Below are 19,175 nucleotides of genomic sequence, written 5' to 3' on the forward strand. Positions count from 1 at the left end.
GATTTTGTGAATAGTTAAAACGAAGTTAAAAAAAAAAACTTCTCCGCTATCATGTTGAAATATGTAGAATCCAAGCAATCAGGAAGGTTCTGATGGTTTCCACTTAGAATGGGAGTCCACTACAACGCTGAATTTTGGATCTAATAGCTGTATTAAATCCACTTTTAAAGATTGAACTGGTTTTTCTTCTCTGCCCAAGTATCCGTCATGATTCCAGGCAACAATTTTGAAAATACACTTTGAATCCCGCAGAGTTAGTTAGTTCTCAGGGCATATATTGGTGTGCATATGAATCATTAAAACAGTATCCAAGATTTATAGAAATAAGGAGATTTGGAGAATGTGTTCTGGATACATTCTACATTGCAATGATTTCTGCTTACCACACTTTCTTCTGAAGAAAAAGCACCTCTGACAAATATGTGTATGTTAGAAGTATGCATAATAGTCTTGAAAGGAAAAATCGACAATCTTACACTATTCGTTTACCTCCGTCCACCTTCTTTTACCTTTTTACCTCTTTCCGTTTGACGAAAAGCAGAAGGAGAACTTACTCTTAATACCCTTAGGAAGGTGGAAAGAAATTGATTAAATTAGTTTAATTTTAAATTCTCTTTTACTTGTTTATTTAGACTCTTCTTTCATTTATTATACTAACTATTTATTATTTATCATTTAATTCTTCATTCCATTCTAATTTTATTTGATCCACATTACAGATACACACCGTACCACATCACAGGTATACTCACCGTACGAGTTTGCAGAACTACAACATCGCGACAAGTGCTCGAAAACACGGAAATCTACATGTACAGACGTGTTAATGTGATAGAATGCAGTCGAGAAAACTCGTCCGTGCAGCTCTGAACTAACTCTGCTGAACCTAATCTAACTCTGACAGCCATTTCGTTGATCCTTTATTAATTTTGAGAATTTTGCAGGTGTTTGTCCTAATTTATACTTTTTTAACTTTTAATTAATTTTTTTTTGTTTTCTGATTAATTAATTTTAATTAATTTTTTAAAATTCTTTTTTTCATTCTTATTATTTATTATTCCATATTCATATACAAAAAGCATATACCTATCTATACTTTCTACTGGTAATTCATATTTATTCTATTTTTTTTCCAATTAGAATGAAAGAATCCTAGAAGATTATATGGTATAGTGGGTGTTTTCATTAAGTGCTTAAGTGAAACTTGGAAAATCCATTGAAGAACAGACTGTGTTCCACTTACAGGATACTTTCTCTCCTCCAAAACTTCCTTTCTTCCAGAACTTTTGTTCCGACACCTACGCATAAATTTCCTCCTCTGCTCTGCATAATATGCTTTTGTTTGGCCACGGTTGTTTTCGAATTCACAGTTATTCATAGCAGCGTAAAGAATTCACTTCGGTATGCTTCATCACTTCACATACAGTATCGCTTTACATGAAATTCTATGAAATGCAGCCTCGAATGATCGAAAAATCGGACTTAGTCACAATTATCCTTATCATTCATTGGTGTGAATGGTCACAAATGTTGTCATCAGCTGCGTCAACGTTTGGCATTAGTATGAGAATGCAGAGAAAGAAAAAAAAGAAGGATGGACTTCCGCTTGGAAATCTTCTCGTTATTTTTCTTCGTATTGAATACGATCAGCTGCTTTATTACTTGCCAACAAGGCGTAAAGTGGAATGTGAACGCGCGCGTAAACTGGAACTTCTTGCAATGTAGCGACGTAAATTGTCATTCTATTGCAATTCCAACGTGTTCTAGGAGGGAGATGAAGCATGACGTTTCCAATCTTAGAATGGAAACAGGAAACACTTTCCCAAAGAATGAGTAAAATCAGCAAAAGCAAAAAGTGAAGCAATTTGTTTGCGTTTGAAATGGTCAAAGATGTCGGAAATTACATGAAAAACGCGTAATGGCTTCGAATGCACGTAGAATATCCATTCGTGATTCATCGTCGCTCAACACCTATCAAGAAACTTCATTCTTTCAAATTTTTTCTCCCGTCTCTCTTTCAATGAACTTAGGGGAACGACTAATTCTTCGCGACATCAAAAAAAGTGTGGATGTGTAAATAACTGAAAGAAAAAGTGCCTCGGCACGTATATATATATATATATATATATATATATATATATATATATATATATACATATTTTTTTGAAAAATAAAGAGTTTGTAGAAATGAATAATTACGCAGTGGAGACTAATCAGGTAATCAGTGCAATGTTAAAATCAAGTTTAAGTTTGAGATAATACATGTATCCTAGAAATATGATACAAATAAATTGGAATGAAACAAATATGGTATAGGTATAAAATTTCATAGCAATATGATTGGAGGCGATAGTCTGCTACGCATATATTCCGCAATCTCGTAGGTGATGCATTTTTTCCATCGTACGCAAAAAAGAAAATGACCATTAGCAGATTTGCTATGTATGCATTATTATAACTGGCGTAGATTATTGGTTGATGTGTTTTAGAAAATAGAAATAAATTGGTATACATTGTAATAACTGGTAGTTAGTATATACTGTATTAACTATATTATAATAAATTCACTTGGTGGTCATACTACCGTGCTTAATACAAACAACAGCATGGCCGCAGATGCCATTGTCGTCTACCGTCGCCTTTTTTTTCAATTTCTTCGACGATGACTATTTGAAGAATGAAAAATACTAATGGGCGACGGGCGAGTGTGGCGCAGTCGGTTAGAGGTCCGTTGTAGCCACATGGTGGAGGGTTCGGATCCGCCCCAGTGCTCACCAACCCTTTCATCGCCTTCGGAGTCGATACATTGGTACCAGACTTATCCGGGAGGATGAGAACACTGACTTGATCATCGCCTGGCCCTCATAAATAATTGTAACGGCCAATACGTATTCGAAAACCTCAACGGTTACGAATTCCAGTAATCCGAGTTGGCGCATCCCAAGTGGATTGATACGCCAGTGACTTTATCCTGTTTTCTTTAAAATACTAGGAGATAGCTCTCCTGATGGCACCTTTTGAAAATGTGCTCCAGGGTAAAATTCATTCCACTCACAAAATTGCTCGAGTAGACATTCATTATGCCTAGACCACCTTAATATATTCCTAAGGTACTCCTGCATCCGAAATGAATGCAGACCTGAAAAACATGCCAAAATTTTCAAACAGGTAGCATACGAAGCACTCTTCTTCCAATATTTTTAGTATTACCATACTATATTTTAAATAAAATAGACTACATAAAAACTAGTTTATCCGTACCATGATATAACAAGAGACATACGAAATATTCTTATTTGAACATTTCTAGTAAGACCATTCTACATTTCAAATACATTTTCGGTACGACCATTCTATATTTTAAATAAATTAGATCGTTTAAAGGCATCACCCCATGAATCTGAGGTGGTGCAGATTTCAGGTGGAGTATTCGTATACGGGATGGGAGACTATGGAGAGGTGGGTGATTCCGTCCATTTCTTGCTAATTGCCGTAAAAAACGGCCCAGAAGATGCGGCGCCGCACAAGACTGGCGCGCTCCAATCGAACCTCTTGTACAAAATGGTGCGCCAAAACGAATGAAGCCGTATCTTCCGGGTCGTTTTTTACGGCAATCAGGAAGAAATGGACTGAACTACCCCCCTCTCCGTAGTCTCCCATCCTGTATACGAATACTCCACCTGAAATCTGCACCACCTCAGATTCGTGGGGTGATGCCTTTAAGTTATTCAAGATAAAAAATACGTAGACATACCGTCGTTTTTACGAAATCCGCGCGAAGTATGTATTGTAGGTGCAACATCACTGGAAGATACACTTCGACAATCCGAAGTTCTTTCTTCGAATATTTTTTCCAATAACGCAAGTGGCACATCATCTCCTGCACATCGGGTTCATTAGTTTAACAGAAACAAGTATAATCATAGTGAAAGTAGGGAATAATTAATGGATAGTTAATAATAATTAGCGGGAATAAGGAAAAGAAATGAATCAGTGGTAAAAGTGGTTTTAAAGAGAACAGTTTCAGATCTCCTGTAGTCCGTGGAGATCTGCATGAGCTAGAATAGCATTCAACTACCAATTTATTTACGATCAAAAATTATGCTCCATGGAGCCGTAGTCAGTCTCAATCCTGTAATTTTTACTATTTTCCGAACTACATAGTTACCTGTAAGGTACAATAGATGATTAATACAACTTTTCTTCAACTTTCCAAGTCCTTTCTCAGTCATAATCCTCAATTTTTTACGCTCATAGGCTAAAATAGGAGAGAATTATAGAATCAACATATTTTTACCCCGTCGTTTCCATAATTACATTCGGTCATTAGTATTTTTGAAGTTTTATTCTGGGTTATTTTTGAAATTTGTTTGCTTCTGGCAGCTGTGCAAACTCACAGAGAAGCTCATCACTATTCCAAAAGAGAGCCGGAAAGAGAGAGACAGAAAGTATGTAGGAGGAGGGAAGGGGAAGAGAGAATGAAAGAGAGCAGTAAAAGGGAAGAGGAAGGAGAGCAGGTATGTGATTCTCTATGCGTTATATATGCGTTTATAGTCCGATCGCGTAATGAGCTGGGGATCAAGGGCTTGCAGGTTGAAAAGAGATTGATGGTGTTTGTGAAAATGGTGCAATGTTATGTAGTCAGCTAAAAATATTCCTGCCTAAAGTAGAAATATTTTTTCGTAGCTGATTACATTATTATTATACTTCTATATGATTATAGTTTGATAATGGCGATCGGTTCCTAAATACAATAAGTCACCGCATTTGTCCCATTGCTACTGTCCGTCTGAGAACCAGGAAGGAATTGTGTCCACGAAAAGTTTCACCAATCAAGTGTTTTTAAATGAGACGTAATGCAGCCCTTGTCAGGTTAAAAAATAGATAAATAAATAAATGCACAACGGATGTAAACAAGGACGATGGTTTGTATTTCTAGTGTATCGTAAAGGTGTTAGACGGTGACCTCCATTGCACTCGCTTTCAAATGAGTGGATATTCCTCAAAGTTTTCCTCAATGAGAGGGTTGACCTAGTCAAGACGAATCAAGCTGTTGCATGGTGAATGGCACATGTCCGATAAAATGGTACTTCAGAATGCTTGAATATTCAGAAAAGATCGAAACCGGATTAAGTCGAAATGTGGATTTCCGAATACGCTCCCATTCGAAACTCGGCAGAGCCAAGAAAACCCTTATCCGGGTGATCGGAAGATCGCAAGGTCTTGATCGTTCGAAAAATTGAACTTAATTTTTTTCTCGGCTCCAAAAGCCACAAATTCTTCTATCTTTTCGTATCAACACATTCCAGCAGATATTTGTTACACGGAGAAGTCGAAAAGTAGCTCTTTTGATAGATTTTTGAATTTTTTTACTCTTAATTTTATCTCTTATGTTTACTGTTGTGTTCTTACAGAAAATGCATTCCATCTGGGTCATTCGAACCACATCGTGAGCATCCACAAGCATCAAAAGGGGCATCGCTCATTTCTAATCACATTTCCAGAAATCCTACCCGCCAAAAGATAGGCTCTCGTTCGATGATTCTTCCATGGTTTTAGACCACCAAATTTCATTACTAAAGGACAGAACTGCTGAGATTGCACTTTCCTGTCAAATTATTTCTGATATGGTGTGTAGACAACGAAAAAGAGGGACAAAGTGTTAGGCACGCTGAAAAAAGAGGAATAACGTGTTAGGCAGTAGAAACCGGTCAATTACGGAATCAATTTCGCATGCTTCAGTGGAACCTGCGAAGGGACGTCGCGTCCACGAAGCCCTTCCGTCACCTCCTGGCTCTGAATTGGAAAGGCATTTCTCGCTTAGGTGAACCTATTGAATTACAATGCACTGCATGTTAGATTACAAATTCATCAAGTCACCTTACTGAAGAACACGAAACTATCCTTATGTTATTGCACTCGTTAAAATCCACGAAAAGGCGTGAAGAGTAACTGAAAGACTTCTCCTTATCTGTTGAACACTGTACCACCTCGTCGGTGATAAAGTTAGTCATTTAAAGCCGGCATACCACGAATCTGACGTGGTGAGGGAATCCACGGCATAAGCTAGAGACGTCGTTGTAGACTGCTAGATCCGGGATAGTTAAGCTCATCTCCTCCCAATCGTCGTAAAAATGCCGTGGGAAGCGCTTTAATTCCAACGAGGTACACCAGAACGCTCCTGTATGTTCCGGTCTCTCAGCAGCCTATTCCTAGTTTCACTTAGATAGACTGATGAGAGAACATCACTGACCTTCGACCGCTCGCGCGCGGATGCGGCGCGGAGCACAAGGGTGATGTTTCATCATGGTACTCTATACAATGATATAATGGATAGAATGATAGATGCAGTTCGCATTTTATTATGCAAGTTTAACGGCAAAAACGCCAGACACTATTGGAAATCCAGAGATCATATGAGTTCGGAGCTCTGGATATGAAGTGTTTGATGTAGTCGCTGAAGAAGATCGTCTTTTGCACTTTAACACTGGTCATAGACCAACTTTCTAGAAAATGCACCGTTGTTAATGGAACAGACGTGTAGTTGAAGAGTTGCTTGCTGCTGGTTTTTTGCACAACCCTGGAGAGTGTTTTGAAGAGGCACTTAGAATGATTAATATCTGCATAGCACGTTTCGCCTTGAGGGAAACTAGAAGAAGCCGCATATAGTGGTAAAGCTCAACGTGATGCTGCACCTTCGTAAAATCACATGTAAAAGAACACTAACCATTTATTATTGGCCTGAAGTTTCGATAAACTTGTTGTTGTCAAAGGTTTAACAATGAAGCGCGAAAGTTCGACCTGGCTTGAATGTTGTCATAGAGACTACAGCTTGTCGATTGTCAAATTGAAGCAAGAGCCAGGATTGTTAACAAACTTTATTGCGGCTAACGTTTCGGCGTTGTCGCCTTCGTTAGAGCCTACCACATACAGGTCAGGGATTTGGCCATGGAGCAAAGACTAGCTCCCACACTAGCCATTGCATTCCTGTCCAAAATAGAACAACCCAACCTAGAACGAAAACCTTTCCTGTGCTGTCGTTACATTGACGAGTGTTGCATTATATATCCCACTCAAGACGAGATCGACAATTGTATCGAGCTTCTAAACAAGCAAACCCCTTACATACGGTTTACACAGAAAAAACCCAAAGAAAATTGGCTGTCCTTCCTTAATGTGGGAATACAGTCGTCCAACGGTGAGTGGAAGACACGACGAACACGACAACATCCACTGTCTTTCCGCTCACCCTTGGAAAACCACGAAATCAGTCATTCGGAACATGTTTAGGACAGGGGTAAGGATGACATCTGATGTCGAGGAGCGGATCGATGGATCGATACGCTTGACCTAGAGCAGCGGATGGCAACTTCTAATGGTTACACTGCTAATGTACCGCGGAGGCCAGGTATTATTGCGCAGCGAAATTACGCCACATTGGATGACTCGAAAAGATCAATTTCTTTAGAACCAACGACCTGAGTAAGGCGAAAAGGGACAGTCTGGCTAGGTGTCGTCTCTATGACAAAGTGAGAGTTGTGGAAGTACCTCCCAGAAATCTCAAGAAGCAGTTAATCCGAAACAGAATAAACGATCGCGTTTTCCTGACCCCAAACTTTGTAATATGCCCATTCGGTAAGGCAGGAAACTGCATGGTCTCTGGTGTAGTTTATTTAATTTTGTGCAAAACATGCGGCGAAGAATATATTGGCGAAACAGGGCGACTTGTTTGTGTTCGCATTAAAGAACATCTAGATGGGATGAAACATTCAAACGCAGCAACCCTTCTTGGAACTTATTGCAGAAAATGTCGTGAAAATGCCCCTTTCTGCAGAGCTGAAACGATCCTATCGTTGAACCCGAAATTATGGCTCCCACTACTTTGGAGGTGATCTGGATAAACGCTGAAAGTCCAGAAATGAATAGAAAAGAACTGTGCATAGTCGTGACCAACGAGCTGGCCCTGGGTCAAGCGCTTGGCGGATTTTGATCTACGGGGTCATATGCGGTTGGCATCCTAATTAGTATTAGTGGTGCGATCTTATCACGCGGATGTCCGCTAATATCACGGCAACGCGGCTACTTGAGTAAGCACCACGATTTGGGATCTTTTGGTTTCGATTTTTGATGTAGCATCTTAGCAATAATGACTCGTGGTGGCTGAGGCATTTGAGAGGATATATTACAAACGATCTCATTTTCCAGGCTCTGACGAAGGCGACGACACCAAAAAGTTAGCCATAATGAGGTTTGTTAACAATCTTGGCTCTTGCTTTGATTTGACAATCGACAGGACCAAAAATGGTTTGAAGTTTTTGATGCTGCGCATATCCCATCAAGCTTCCCTCTCCTTGCCAAGCTCGATATCCTTCTAAGCACCCTGTGCAAAAGCTACAAAAGGAAGACAAACTGACTAGTCTCACCGACCAATAGTTGCTGAACCACCGAGTTCTTACAGATTGTCACCCAAAGCGAATGAGAGAAACACAACGAGGATGAAGCCAACACTTTGTTTTGTTCGTCGTAGTGTTTCGGGGTTTTGCAGAGCTACACTGGGTATCCCTTGATGATACAATACACTCAAGCTGAACTGTCATCTCAGTTTCAGGTTATCTTGGAGATATCCTGCAAAACTTATGAAATCGTACCCTTCATTCCCTCGACAGTTCACATGGTTCTGCTTCAAGTGGTGATTTGTACACGAATATGGTAGTAACTTCTAAATTACTTCTAAAATACTTCACGAGGCTACGGATACGAATCTGATTGCTGCCTGCTCGCGGTGGCATGACTGCACGAAATACAATAAGACTTTTGACTATACGCTCAGCACGTACGAGTTATATCACTTGTACAGTTGCAGACAGAGAGGCATCCACATCTTGCAAAAGGTGGGTCCTCCAGTAAACCGTCAAACACCAACCTAAATAGGCAAAACACCTAGAGGGAACGTGCAATCCTCGGCAACAACTCCCCTCTTCATTCCGCTGAACTGCTGGACACTGCCGACCTGAGGTGCTCGAGTCACTCGGTGTTGAAAAGCAGTTCATGATACCTCAAGTCTCGCAAGATATGGAACAGCGATGAGTGGGTGGAATCTGCGCGAACTCTTGCTCTGAGCTCTTGCTGTAGATTGGAAAGGCTGGGCAGAGCTATGTTCACACACCTCGGCGAGTAAGCGGATAGCTGCGTCAGACGATAACACCACCACCGAAGTTCTGTTGGAGCGCGGGCGTAAGTAAGTAAGTAAAGCATGCTTTAAACACCTAAAAGTTTGGATGCATGTTGTTATCTAAGGGGGAAATTGCACAGCGTTGATCAATCCCTACAAAAATGCGCCCACGCGGTTGATTTTAATTCTTTCACGCTTCTGAACTCGTCTGCAGACTTACAATGACTTTTTTTGGGGGGGAGGAAGGGTGGGGGGAGCTGATGTGCCAAATCAGCGCCTCGATCCTCATATGGCAAGAAGTCGGCCCCAATACATAATCTTAGGATCTTAATATGTTCAAAAGCCTAGTCTCTGGTGTATCAATCAAGTGCACCAACTGCAATTCGGAATCATTGAGGTCCATGAACGGTACTGCTGAAGTCATCCGACGGATTCAACGCAGTGTTTTTATCCTCCCAGACAAGTCTGGTGCCAGTTTATCGAACCATGGGGGAGGAAGATTTGGTTGGCACCAAGGCGGTTCGGAGCCACTGACCGAGTTAATACCACTATCACAAGGTGCTGAGTTGTTGTTTAAGAAAAAATTACACGTGATTTATTATCATGAGCTCCTGTGGGTCGAAATTGGTACTGGATTTTGTCGGTTCTAAGAAAACACCACTCACAGAAAACAGATTATTAAATCCTTATTGTACCTGGAAAACATTCTCACCAAGAATCTATTGTTGCTACGTTCCCTTCTTAATTTTACGTAATCAAAAAGAATGGGATCAGTTCGCGAATAAAATTTTTGGAAAAGCATTTGATTATAAAGTTTAGATACCCAAATACCAAATGAAGTAACCGACAAGATTTGTATGATGCATTCGTTGATGAGAAATAGTGAACAGACAAATCAGCAAAGCGGCGTTGACACTTCCTTTCATTTTTTTACAAGCCTTGTAGTTTTACAAATAATGTAAATCAGTCACTCAAAATTCAATGATAAGATAAAAATATGGGCGGGTGTAGTGTAGCGGTTAAAGGTTCCGCTTCCTGCACGATCGATCGGAGGTTCGAATCCGCCCTAGTGCTCACCAAGCCCTTCATCCTTCCGGGGTCGATAAATTCGATAAAAAAATAAATTGGTACCAGACTTGTATGGGAGGATAAAAACACTGACTTGACACATCGGCCACCGCAAGTCATTGTATAGGCCAGTTACACGTTCGTAAACCTCAAACGATTCTGAATTGAAGTGAACGAGGGGGCGCATCCCAAGCGGATTGATTAACGACAGAAACTTTATCCTTTAAGATAAAAATGTCACATGCGACTTTACAGTCAAACAATGTCACAATATATACCGTAAAGTCGAGGAAATCTCGGTTTGCTAACGAGGAGGGAGGGTAATTCTGCACACTATCATTCATATACACCTAATCATACTGACCGGACGAGTAATAGCATTGGCACAGAAATTACGGTGAGCTCACGGATTGAGAGTGCTGCTTTCCTTGGCTAGCGGTTTGCACCATATTTTTCTTTACACTTGGAGATGGGAGCCCATGGAAGTTGGGAAACTTCTGGATAGTGAGCTATTGAAAGTTCTTTCTGAGATGTTATCGAGAACCTCCATCGATAGTCGGAAAGTACATTCTTGTGGTGGTCAATGAGCAGACGTTAACCTGATCATGAAACATTCGGTTTCTTCTGGATTTACGCAGCGGTTCATCATATATTAGTACACAACCCCTAGAGAGTGTCTGACTCACACTGAATCCCTCATTTTAACTCTACAACCCTCGTGACTTGAGTTGATAAACAATGGACAACTTCAAAGCTACTGACGTGATATTGCACGCTATAGTAACCGAAATTTGTGCAATATTGCGTCACGGCCTCATTCATTGGTCCAACTAATTTCAAATTTTGAGAAAATAAGAAGCTGGAGAAGTTTGGCGGGGGTACCGCAATTTCCATGTTTGTTTTGCAACGATCTTTCTTCTTTTGAGCGTATCCACCTGTGTTCAATCTCTGGATTTACTCATGGAGAACTTCCGTTTTGTTCTCAGTCATTTTCGAATATGAGTAAGGAGTAGCTAATTTCTCATTTTAGGTGTTTCTTATTTCTCTGAAGTACTTTGTTGTTTCTTTCAGCCTTACATTGTGGCAAATATATTTTTCGTTTCTCTTCTCATATTTGCACCTGCACAATGTTCTTCCATTACATTTCTATACTTTATTTTTTTTTTAAAGAAACTAAAGAACCTGTTCTTCCGAATACCATTTATAGGGCTTTCATTTCGTTCGATTGAAAAATTGTCGCAGTGAGATGCAGTTATTTATCTTCTGTTAACGTTTCTATTCAGAGGCTATACCTCTCTGAAAATGAGCGACGATGAGGAGCCGGTGCCCGGTAACAAGCCTTTGCGCTTGCCGAAAAAAGCAGCCAAGGTCAAAAACAAGGTATGTGTCTCCATCTTTCAAATTTGAAAACTTTCCTCTATATTTATGTTCTTTTACTGTGTGTTTCTCACTGGCAAACTTTACAGTCTCTGTTCATTTGTGTTCTAAGAATTATGCTGAAAGTATCGCTTTGGGCTACCTGATTGTGACCATGCGCTTTTCCAACCGTTCTGATTTTAGGCTCCGGCTCAACTTCAAATTACCGCTGAACAGCTTCTTCGTGAGGCCAAGGAACGAGAACTTGAGCTAATTCCCCTGCCTCCGAAAACCAAAATCACTGACCCTGATGAGCTGCTCGAATTCCAAAGGCGGAAAAGAAAAGAGTTCGAGGATGGAATCAGGAAAAACAGGTTACTTGAGAAATGTTCCAGATAGCTCATAATCTATCAATGTAGTCAAGTTCAGAATGCAAATCGCCAACTGGATTAAATATGGAAAGTGGGAAGAATCTATTGGTGAAATTCAACGGTCGCGATCGGTTTTTGAACGTGCCCTTGATGTAGATCATCGTTCAATCACTGTTTGGTTGCAGTATGCGGAAATGGAGATGAGGTACATTCACAGCCACGTTCTTGCAACACTCTTTGATCTCCTTAATGTTTTCATAGCTGTCTTCATCTTAAATGTTTTATCACCTTATATCTGGATTTTTTCTTTTTGTTCTTAGTAAATTTCTTAAGGAGTAAACAGATCAATCATGCACGGAACATATTCGATCGTGCCGTCACGATCTTGCCAAGAGCTACACAATTCTGGCTGAAGTATTCTTATATGGAGGAAGTGATAGAAAATGTACCAGGTGCTCGTCAGGTTGGTGTTCATTTTTTCAACCTGACATTTCCATATTAGGTGGATCTTTTCCGTTTTCTCTTGCTATCATCCTGCTTCTACAATTCTATTATTCTATAGACTGCTATTATTATAAGTTGTGAAAATGTGTGACTGCAATGCTAAACTGAAAAGGTCTTATTCTATAGGTATGTGCTTGACATATTGTAAACTGCCTTCTGTTTTTGCCTTTTTTTAAAGGGGACATTGAATTGCGGTCATAGGGAATGTGAATAGGGAATTTGTCTTCTTCGTTCTTACTAATAATCGATTTTTTATATATGTGATTGGAGCTAGAATTTCTGTTAGAGATGTACATATTTGTAACTCTTCAATTCAATTGATGATTTAAGATATACGAGCGCTGGATGGAATGGGAACCAGATGAGCAGGGTTGGCAGACCTATATCAACTTTGAATTGAGGTAGGCTTTGATGGTATAATTATTTGAAGAAAGATGAAGAAAGATTTTTCAGTGGAGTGTATGTTTAAGGTACAAGGAAGTGGACCGTGCCCGTTCAATATATCAAAGGTTCCTGCATATACACGGGACAAATGTCAATAACTGGATTAAGTATGCGCGGTTTGAAGAGAAGCACGGTTATGTCGGAAATGCAAGAGCGGTAAGTAATTAGATTTTTAGTTGGCCTCATCTATCCTTCTTTCTTACAGGAAATAATCTCGAACCTAGTTCTTGACGTTATCTCCAGAAAAATCCATATGTCATAACCTCACCTTACGGCAAGATTGTGCTTTTTCGTTCTAGGTTTTCGAGCGCGGAATGGAGTACTTCGGCGAAGAAAATATCCAAGAAAAACTTCTCGTAGCATTTGCTCTGTTCGAAGAACGGCAAAAAGAACACGAACGAGCTCGCGTTATATACAAGTGAGAATAACAGAGCCAAGAGGCTCGACGTTGCTTCTGCACCCCTTTTTTTAACCTTGGAATGGGTTTTATTCTCGAGTTTAAATTTTGTTTGTCAATTTTCTATGTCATTCATTGTGCTAATAATCTCACGGAAATCTCTTCTATGTTGAATCAATTTTAGATATGGGTTAGACCACCTCCCACCTGATCGAACTGCTGACATTTTCAAACATTATACAGTACACGAGAAAAAGTATGGAGAACGTGCCGGTATAGAAGACGTGATTGTCAGTAAACGACGGACCCAATACGAAAAGGTTCTTTTTAATTATAGCAGTCAATTATTCATATCTTCTGTTTCAATAGTAGTTATTCGCTGCCATTATTCACTGCATGACTTTGCTGCTAAATGAATGACGACTTCAATTTCCTCTTGAATTCGTTTTCATCAAAATTCTACGGTCGTGAATGTCGGCATACTCCAAGGAAATCCTTTTTAAGCAAATTACTGAGAACGCATTCAACTACGATGCATGGTTCGATTATCTGAGGTTGCTAGAAAATGAAGAATGTCCCAAAGAGGAGGTTGAGGATCTGTATGAAAGAGCCATAGCTAATATTCCACCACATGAGGTAACCTTTTCGCCTTTGTGCCCGTGAAACTACAGTGTTGTTAAGCCGATTTGTTCCCTGCAGGAGAAGCGGTATTGGAGAAGGTATATTTATCTCTGGATAAACTACGCACTCTATGAGGAGTTAACAGCTCAGGATATGGAGAGAACAAGACAGGTTGGGGTTGGATTTATTTAATAGAGCTAGTCAACTATATTTTATGGTTCTGTAAGTTTAAGCACAAGTTTTTGAAACTCACTTTATGTTATATTCTGTGTTCTAAGGTGTACAAAGCATGTCTCGATGTTATTCCTCACAAGAAATTCACGTTTGCGAAGATTTGGATCATGTTTGCGCAATTCGAAATCAGGCAGATGGATCTGACTGCAGCAAGGAAAATTCTGGTGCGGATGTTCTTCTCTCGCTTCTTCAATGTTCACTTCTTTACTGCTCTTATTTTTGGCATTATAAATTGGTTTTGAGTATTCTTAACCAATTTTAGGGAGTTTCAATCGGAAAATGTCCTAAAGAGAAGCTGTTCCGTGCTTATATTGATCTTGAGCTGCAATTGCGAGAGTTCGATAGATGTCGGAAACTTTACGAAAAATTTTTGGAATATTCTTCTGAAAATAGCAATACATGGATAAAGGTAGGTATACATTTGTCACATAGCATGTAGCTTTGAAAAAAAATTCATTCCTTATACATGAGCATTGAGGATGGATGTGGATGGTGACTTGAGCAAATTTCCATTCAAAGCATTTTGTTCTCACGCATTGTGGCTGACTTCGTTAATGTTTGTAGGAGGCTTCCATCGCAGTTTTTCTGAAGAGCCAAAAAATGTGTTAAAATCTTCATTTGTACGTTTTTCCTTTCCTCTGTTGATTCACAAAGCCGATGATCATTCTGCTTATCGGTACTATGTGCTCATTTGCTGCTCTCGAAACAACGATATAAGACAAATTGTCGCAATGTGTTGCATCTAAGCCTCTTCAATCTAATTCTAAACTAAGTTTCTTTGATGAGCAAAAAGAATGTTGCAGCTAAAAGATGTTCTATCTTTAATCCAGGTGCTCATACAGTATTATTTAATGATAATTACTCCTCATTCACCTCTATTTGTTCTGCATTCAGTTCGCCGAGCTCGAAACCCTCCTTGGAGATGTTGATCGAGCGAGAGCAATTTTCGACATTGCAATCCAACAATCTGCGTTAGATATGCCCGAGGTATGTACAAGTTTCCACTGTTCCATCTTGCGACCTTTAGCTTATGGAGTGAATAGTTAAACTGAATATCAAAACAAAATTTTTCGAAAGTAGACTCGAAGACCAAAGAAGTTTGCTACCTCTTGGTTTTCAGTTTTATTTCATGGTGTTTACTAATATCACCTACTTTCCATAGTTATAGTACAAATTTTCGTCTCATTCGGGTTTATGACGCGGTTGTGCAATTCTATTTCGCTTCAAGAAGCGACGGTATCTTTTGAATAGCAATTTTTCCTATCATCGTACTTAATATACATTTGGGAAAATCTGGGGTGCACTGATTTTTGCTGTTTTCGAGACTCTTTCCTACTTCTTTTTTTTTCCTTTAAAATTATTGATTAGCGTTGAGCAGTTATTCCTTTGCATGTTTTTCAATCGAAGTAACCCCAACTGTTGCATTTACAGTTTTTTCATCCACTTCATTGTTGTTGTTTTCCTCATGAACTTCAAATTTTGATTGCCTTCGAGACTTCTCTCTTTTCACAATCTTCTCAAAAATCTGAAAAGGAGGCCGTGCTGTTATACGGTTGTCGTTTACAAGAAGTCGGTCTTTGATGGCAACGGTAGAAACTTTCTCCTATGTTGCTTATTACTAATTCTTGGAGGCCTTTCCTTTTCTTTGTAAAAGAAATGTATCAAATCCAAAAGTCGTACTCGTACTGTGAAGAATATTGAACAGTGTCACCAACTACAATAATTTCGATATTGTTTCTGTTAATAGATACCTTGTTTCGTAAGGATCCCCATATTTCAGCCTTTGTTTCCCCGATGTTGAAATACCATTAACTTATTGATTAGTTTTTAGTTCAGTCCCCAACGCTTTTTAATTCAGGTTGCGTTGACTAAGTACTCTCGAAACACCAGGAATGACCTTTAGAAAAACGCGAACACTAGCACTTATTCACCCATGTTCTTTTCACGTCCATAGAATAACTACAGAAGTGAATTATTGCTCAACTGGTTTTCAAGTTCTTCGTAACAATTATGGAAATCATCCCATCAGAGAAACAGAAACTAGTTTTACAAATGTAGCTGTGGATGGGTGTTTTTTAACTCTATTTTTGCACAGAAGTGATCTCTACTTCACTCTGAAAGTTTCGTAAATTTTCAGATTTTGTGGAAAGCGTACATTGATTTCGAAGTCAATGCAGAGGAATATGAGAAAGCTCGTGATCTATACGAAGCGTTGTTGCAACGTACAAACCACATCAAGGTTCCATTCACTTTGTCAACATTTTTCTACATATTATAGCTTTTATTGCAGGTATGGATATCTTTAGCGGAATTCGAGCTCTCTATTGGGAACCTAGATGGAGCGAGAAAGGTTGGATCTTTTTTTTAAACAGAACGAAAAGTAGCTAGTTAGTAACATACATCACCAATGTATCTGTTTCATTATGTACGTCGTTCTCTTTATTTCTCTTTTTTTTAAAGTTACTAATGCGTGAACTATTGTAATACCGGTTGTCATAGCTGCGATAGAGAGGAGCCGGACCCCCCTTGAGGTGAAGAAAGTCTAGCTCGTGGGGTGCAGCCAAAGTGATGAGGATCTCTTCACCAACCGTCGAAAAGTGAAAGGAGTCCTTTCGCCAACCGTCCAAAACTGAGGAGAGTCCTTTCGTCAACCGTTCAAAAGTGAAGGGTGTCGGATCACCGGCTCCGACTATCGCGACTATGGCGGTTGCGTCTTGCTTTGTTTCAAATTATATCAGTCTCTTTTATCTCGAATAGTAATAAGATCTTTTAAGCATTAACGATTCTGGTTACGAATTTGTAAGCTGATAAGTTTGAGCTAGGGCCAGGCCATTCAGGGCAGTTGATCGGGCAGGGACCCGCGAAAAAGAATCCCACCTTGCTCTGCCCTTCCCCGCGAAACTGCAAAATCATAGGGAATGGAGGCGCAACGGATACTCAGGTTCTGCTGTCATATTTGTAGAACAAACATGTTTTTGAACAACGAATATGTTTTTCCCCTAGACGATGTGCCCTCTATCAAGTTTCGTTCTTTTTCTTCCTTCCTCACTCTTCCTCCTCTTCTCTCCTCATCTATCCTTCCGTCCCCTGTACTATCCATTCCTTTGAAAGCAATCCAAACGTCCGCTTCTACCTCGTCGGAGTTGTTGTGAAGGTAATAGTTTAAAGTTAATAGGAACAAAAGTTTCGTTGTGTTAAATGCAGCAGTGAAATACAAATAACCTTTTAATTCATCCATGTTCGAAAATTTGCTAATTTTCAACATGATGCCTCAATTCTTCACGATCATATATACGTTTTTGAAGACATAAGTCACATCTGATATTCAAATTGTGGATGAGCCGGGTAAGGCGCGCATAAATAAACTGACACTCAAGGATAGGTTGTGGTTATAACTACTTTTTAGGTTGTCATCTTGCGCGTTTTGTTTAGGTGTATGATCGTGCAAACAATGCGCTTGAAAGTGCAGAGAAAGAAGAGCGACTCATGTTGCTGGAAGCCTGGCTTGAAGCAGAGAAGAAAATTGGTGATATTAATGCTATTCATAAGTAAGTATGATACATAAGTATGATACATTTTTTGTTGAATTCCTCTTGACATCACTATCCACTAATCTATTCGCTTAGAGTGGAGAATATGATGCCCAGACGGGTGAAGAAGAGGCGGCAGATCCAGACGGAAGATGGTGTGGATGCTGGTTGGGAGGAGTATTACGACTATATCTTCCCCCAAGATCAGGGTACGTCTTTTTTCTACAGCTCTTTTTTGGGAACTACACTGAGAAATTTGCATTCCACGCAGACTATTTTCATCTAATAGTAAAGATAGTAATTGTAGTTGTGGAAAAAAAGAAACTTTTCCCTTCTCCTGTTGTGCTTTCTTTGTTTTTTCGTGTCTCTAAAATCAAAATTCGTCTTTTTTTATTGTTCCCAAATGTTAGTTTTTTTTTCTCGAATTTATCCCTTTTGTAAATTATTGGCCTTCTCCTCTTGCGATTTTTCTTCTGCGGTGTTCTATTAAAGACTTCCGAAGTCATGCAAACAGTATTTTCCGTTGGCTGCAGCGCTATCAGCAACAGCGGTGCATCTACGTGTTGAATGTTCGCATTCCACATGTTCAAAATTTTCTTATATTCTTACGGCTTAGTGTAGGTCGGCCACATAGGCTTATTACCAAAAGTTTTTTTTTTCTTGTACCAATTCTCTAAGTTTTCGTCTTCCTTAGTTTTTGTCCACGTTTCTTACGCTCCGCTGGATAGTTAGACGAAAAAACATGCTTCCGAAAAGGGACTTTTCAACACTTTTTGTTTTTCAGCAGCGAAAGGTTCTTTCAAGCTACTTGAAGCTGCAGCTCGGTGGAAGCAACAACGGGAACTTATGGCGAAGGTAGCTATTGTTGCTATTATAACATCACTCGCGGTAGTGACTCATGAGTTGTGTTGGAAGTAGAAATGAGAAGGAAAAGTTACGATCACGCTGAATTTGTAGATCACTTTTTGCTTGCTCTTTTAGGAGGCCCAGTCATTAACGGATGATAGAGACGTGGAAAGGGCAGCCGTTAATGATGAATCTGATGACGAAAGGCCAGATAAAGTCAGAGAAGGTATGATGTTTTTATTTAGGCAGTCATTTCTGGGTCATTACGCAAGCTGCTAAGCTGCAAATGAAAGGTACAGTCCATTATACCACACGTCCTAAAGTTACTGTATTAAAAAATACCATTTGAATCCGTTGATGTGCACTGTACAGTTTATAACGATGAGGATGTTAATGACACTTTTTAGCTGCTTCTGTTCTCATCCTCCTCTCTTGCTCCTGTACTCCTTTAGTCATTTATTCGATTTTCTTTTTGAAAATGTTGAGCTGTTTTATCAGTCATGCAGTAAATCGTACCGCTACTATACTTCAGGTGACAGTGATACGGACATAGGAAGCAGCAGTACAGATTCGGATTCCGACAGTACGTCAAGTTCTTCAGACTCCGAAGGCTCAACCTAGCAAAAGTTGTG

General features: G+C 39.6%; 1 protein-coding gene across 2 annotated transcripts; it reads left to right on the forward strand.

Moving 5' to 3' along the window:
• Positions 1 to 7,362: 7,362 nt before the first annotated feature.
• On the forward strand, positions 7,363 to 19,164 carry RB195_015277 (uncharacterized protein; the record flags this gene model as incomplete). Of its 2 annotated transcripts, XM_064205910.1 has the most annotated exons (22): positions 7,363 to 7,408; positions 8,206 to 8,248; positions 11,524 to 11,620; positions 11,801 to 11,970; positions 12,026 to 12,172; positions 12,301 to 12,430; positions 12,802 to 12,872; positions 12,942 to 13,071; positions 13,215 to 13,333; positions 13,497 to 13,632; positions 13,817 to 13,948; positions 14,012 to 14,104; positions 14,212 to 14,331; positions 14,430 to 14,576; positions 15,062 to 15,154; positions 16,305 to 16,406; positions 16,458 to 16,517; positions 17,600 to 17,715; positions 17,794 to 17,906; positions 18,482 to 18,552; positions 18,679 to 18,769; positions 19,076 to 19,164. In XM_064205910.1, the coding sequence occupies 22 exons, from the start codon at positions 7,363 to 7,365 to the stop codon at positions 19,162 to 19,164; spliced, it is 2,316 nt and encodes a 771-aa protein (XP_064061791.1). The 2 variants fall into 2 exon arrangements, with proteins under 2 accessions (XP_064061791.1, XP_064061792.1); XM_064205911.1 differs by lacking the exons at positions 7,363 to 7,408; positions 8,206 to 8,248 and having other exon boundaries at positions 11,543 to 11,620.
• Positions 19,165 to 19,175: the final 11 nt, after the last annotated feature.

This window comes from Necator americanus, chromosome V (genome assembly GCF_031761385.1).
Source record: "Necator americanus strain Aroian chromosome V, whole genome shotgun sequence".
Taxonomy (NCBI): domain Eukaryota; kingdom Metazoa; phylum Nematoda; class Chromadorea; order Rhabditida; family Ancylostomatidae; genus Necator; species Necator americanus.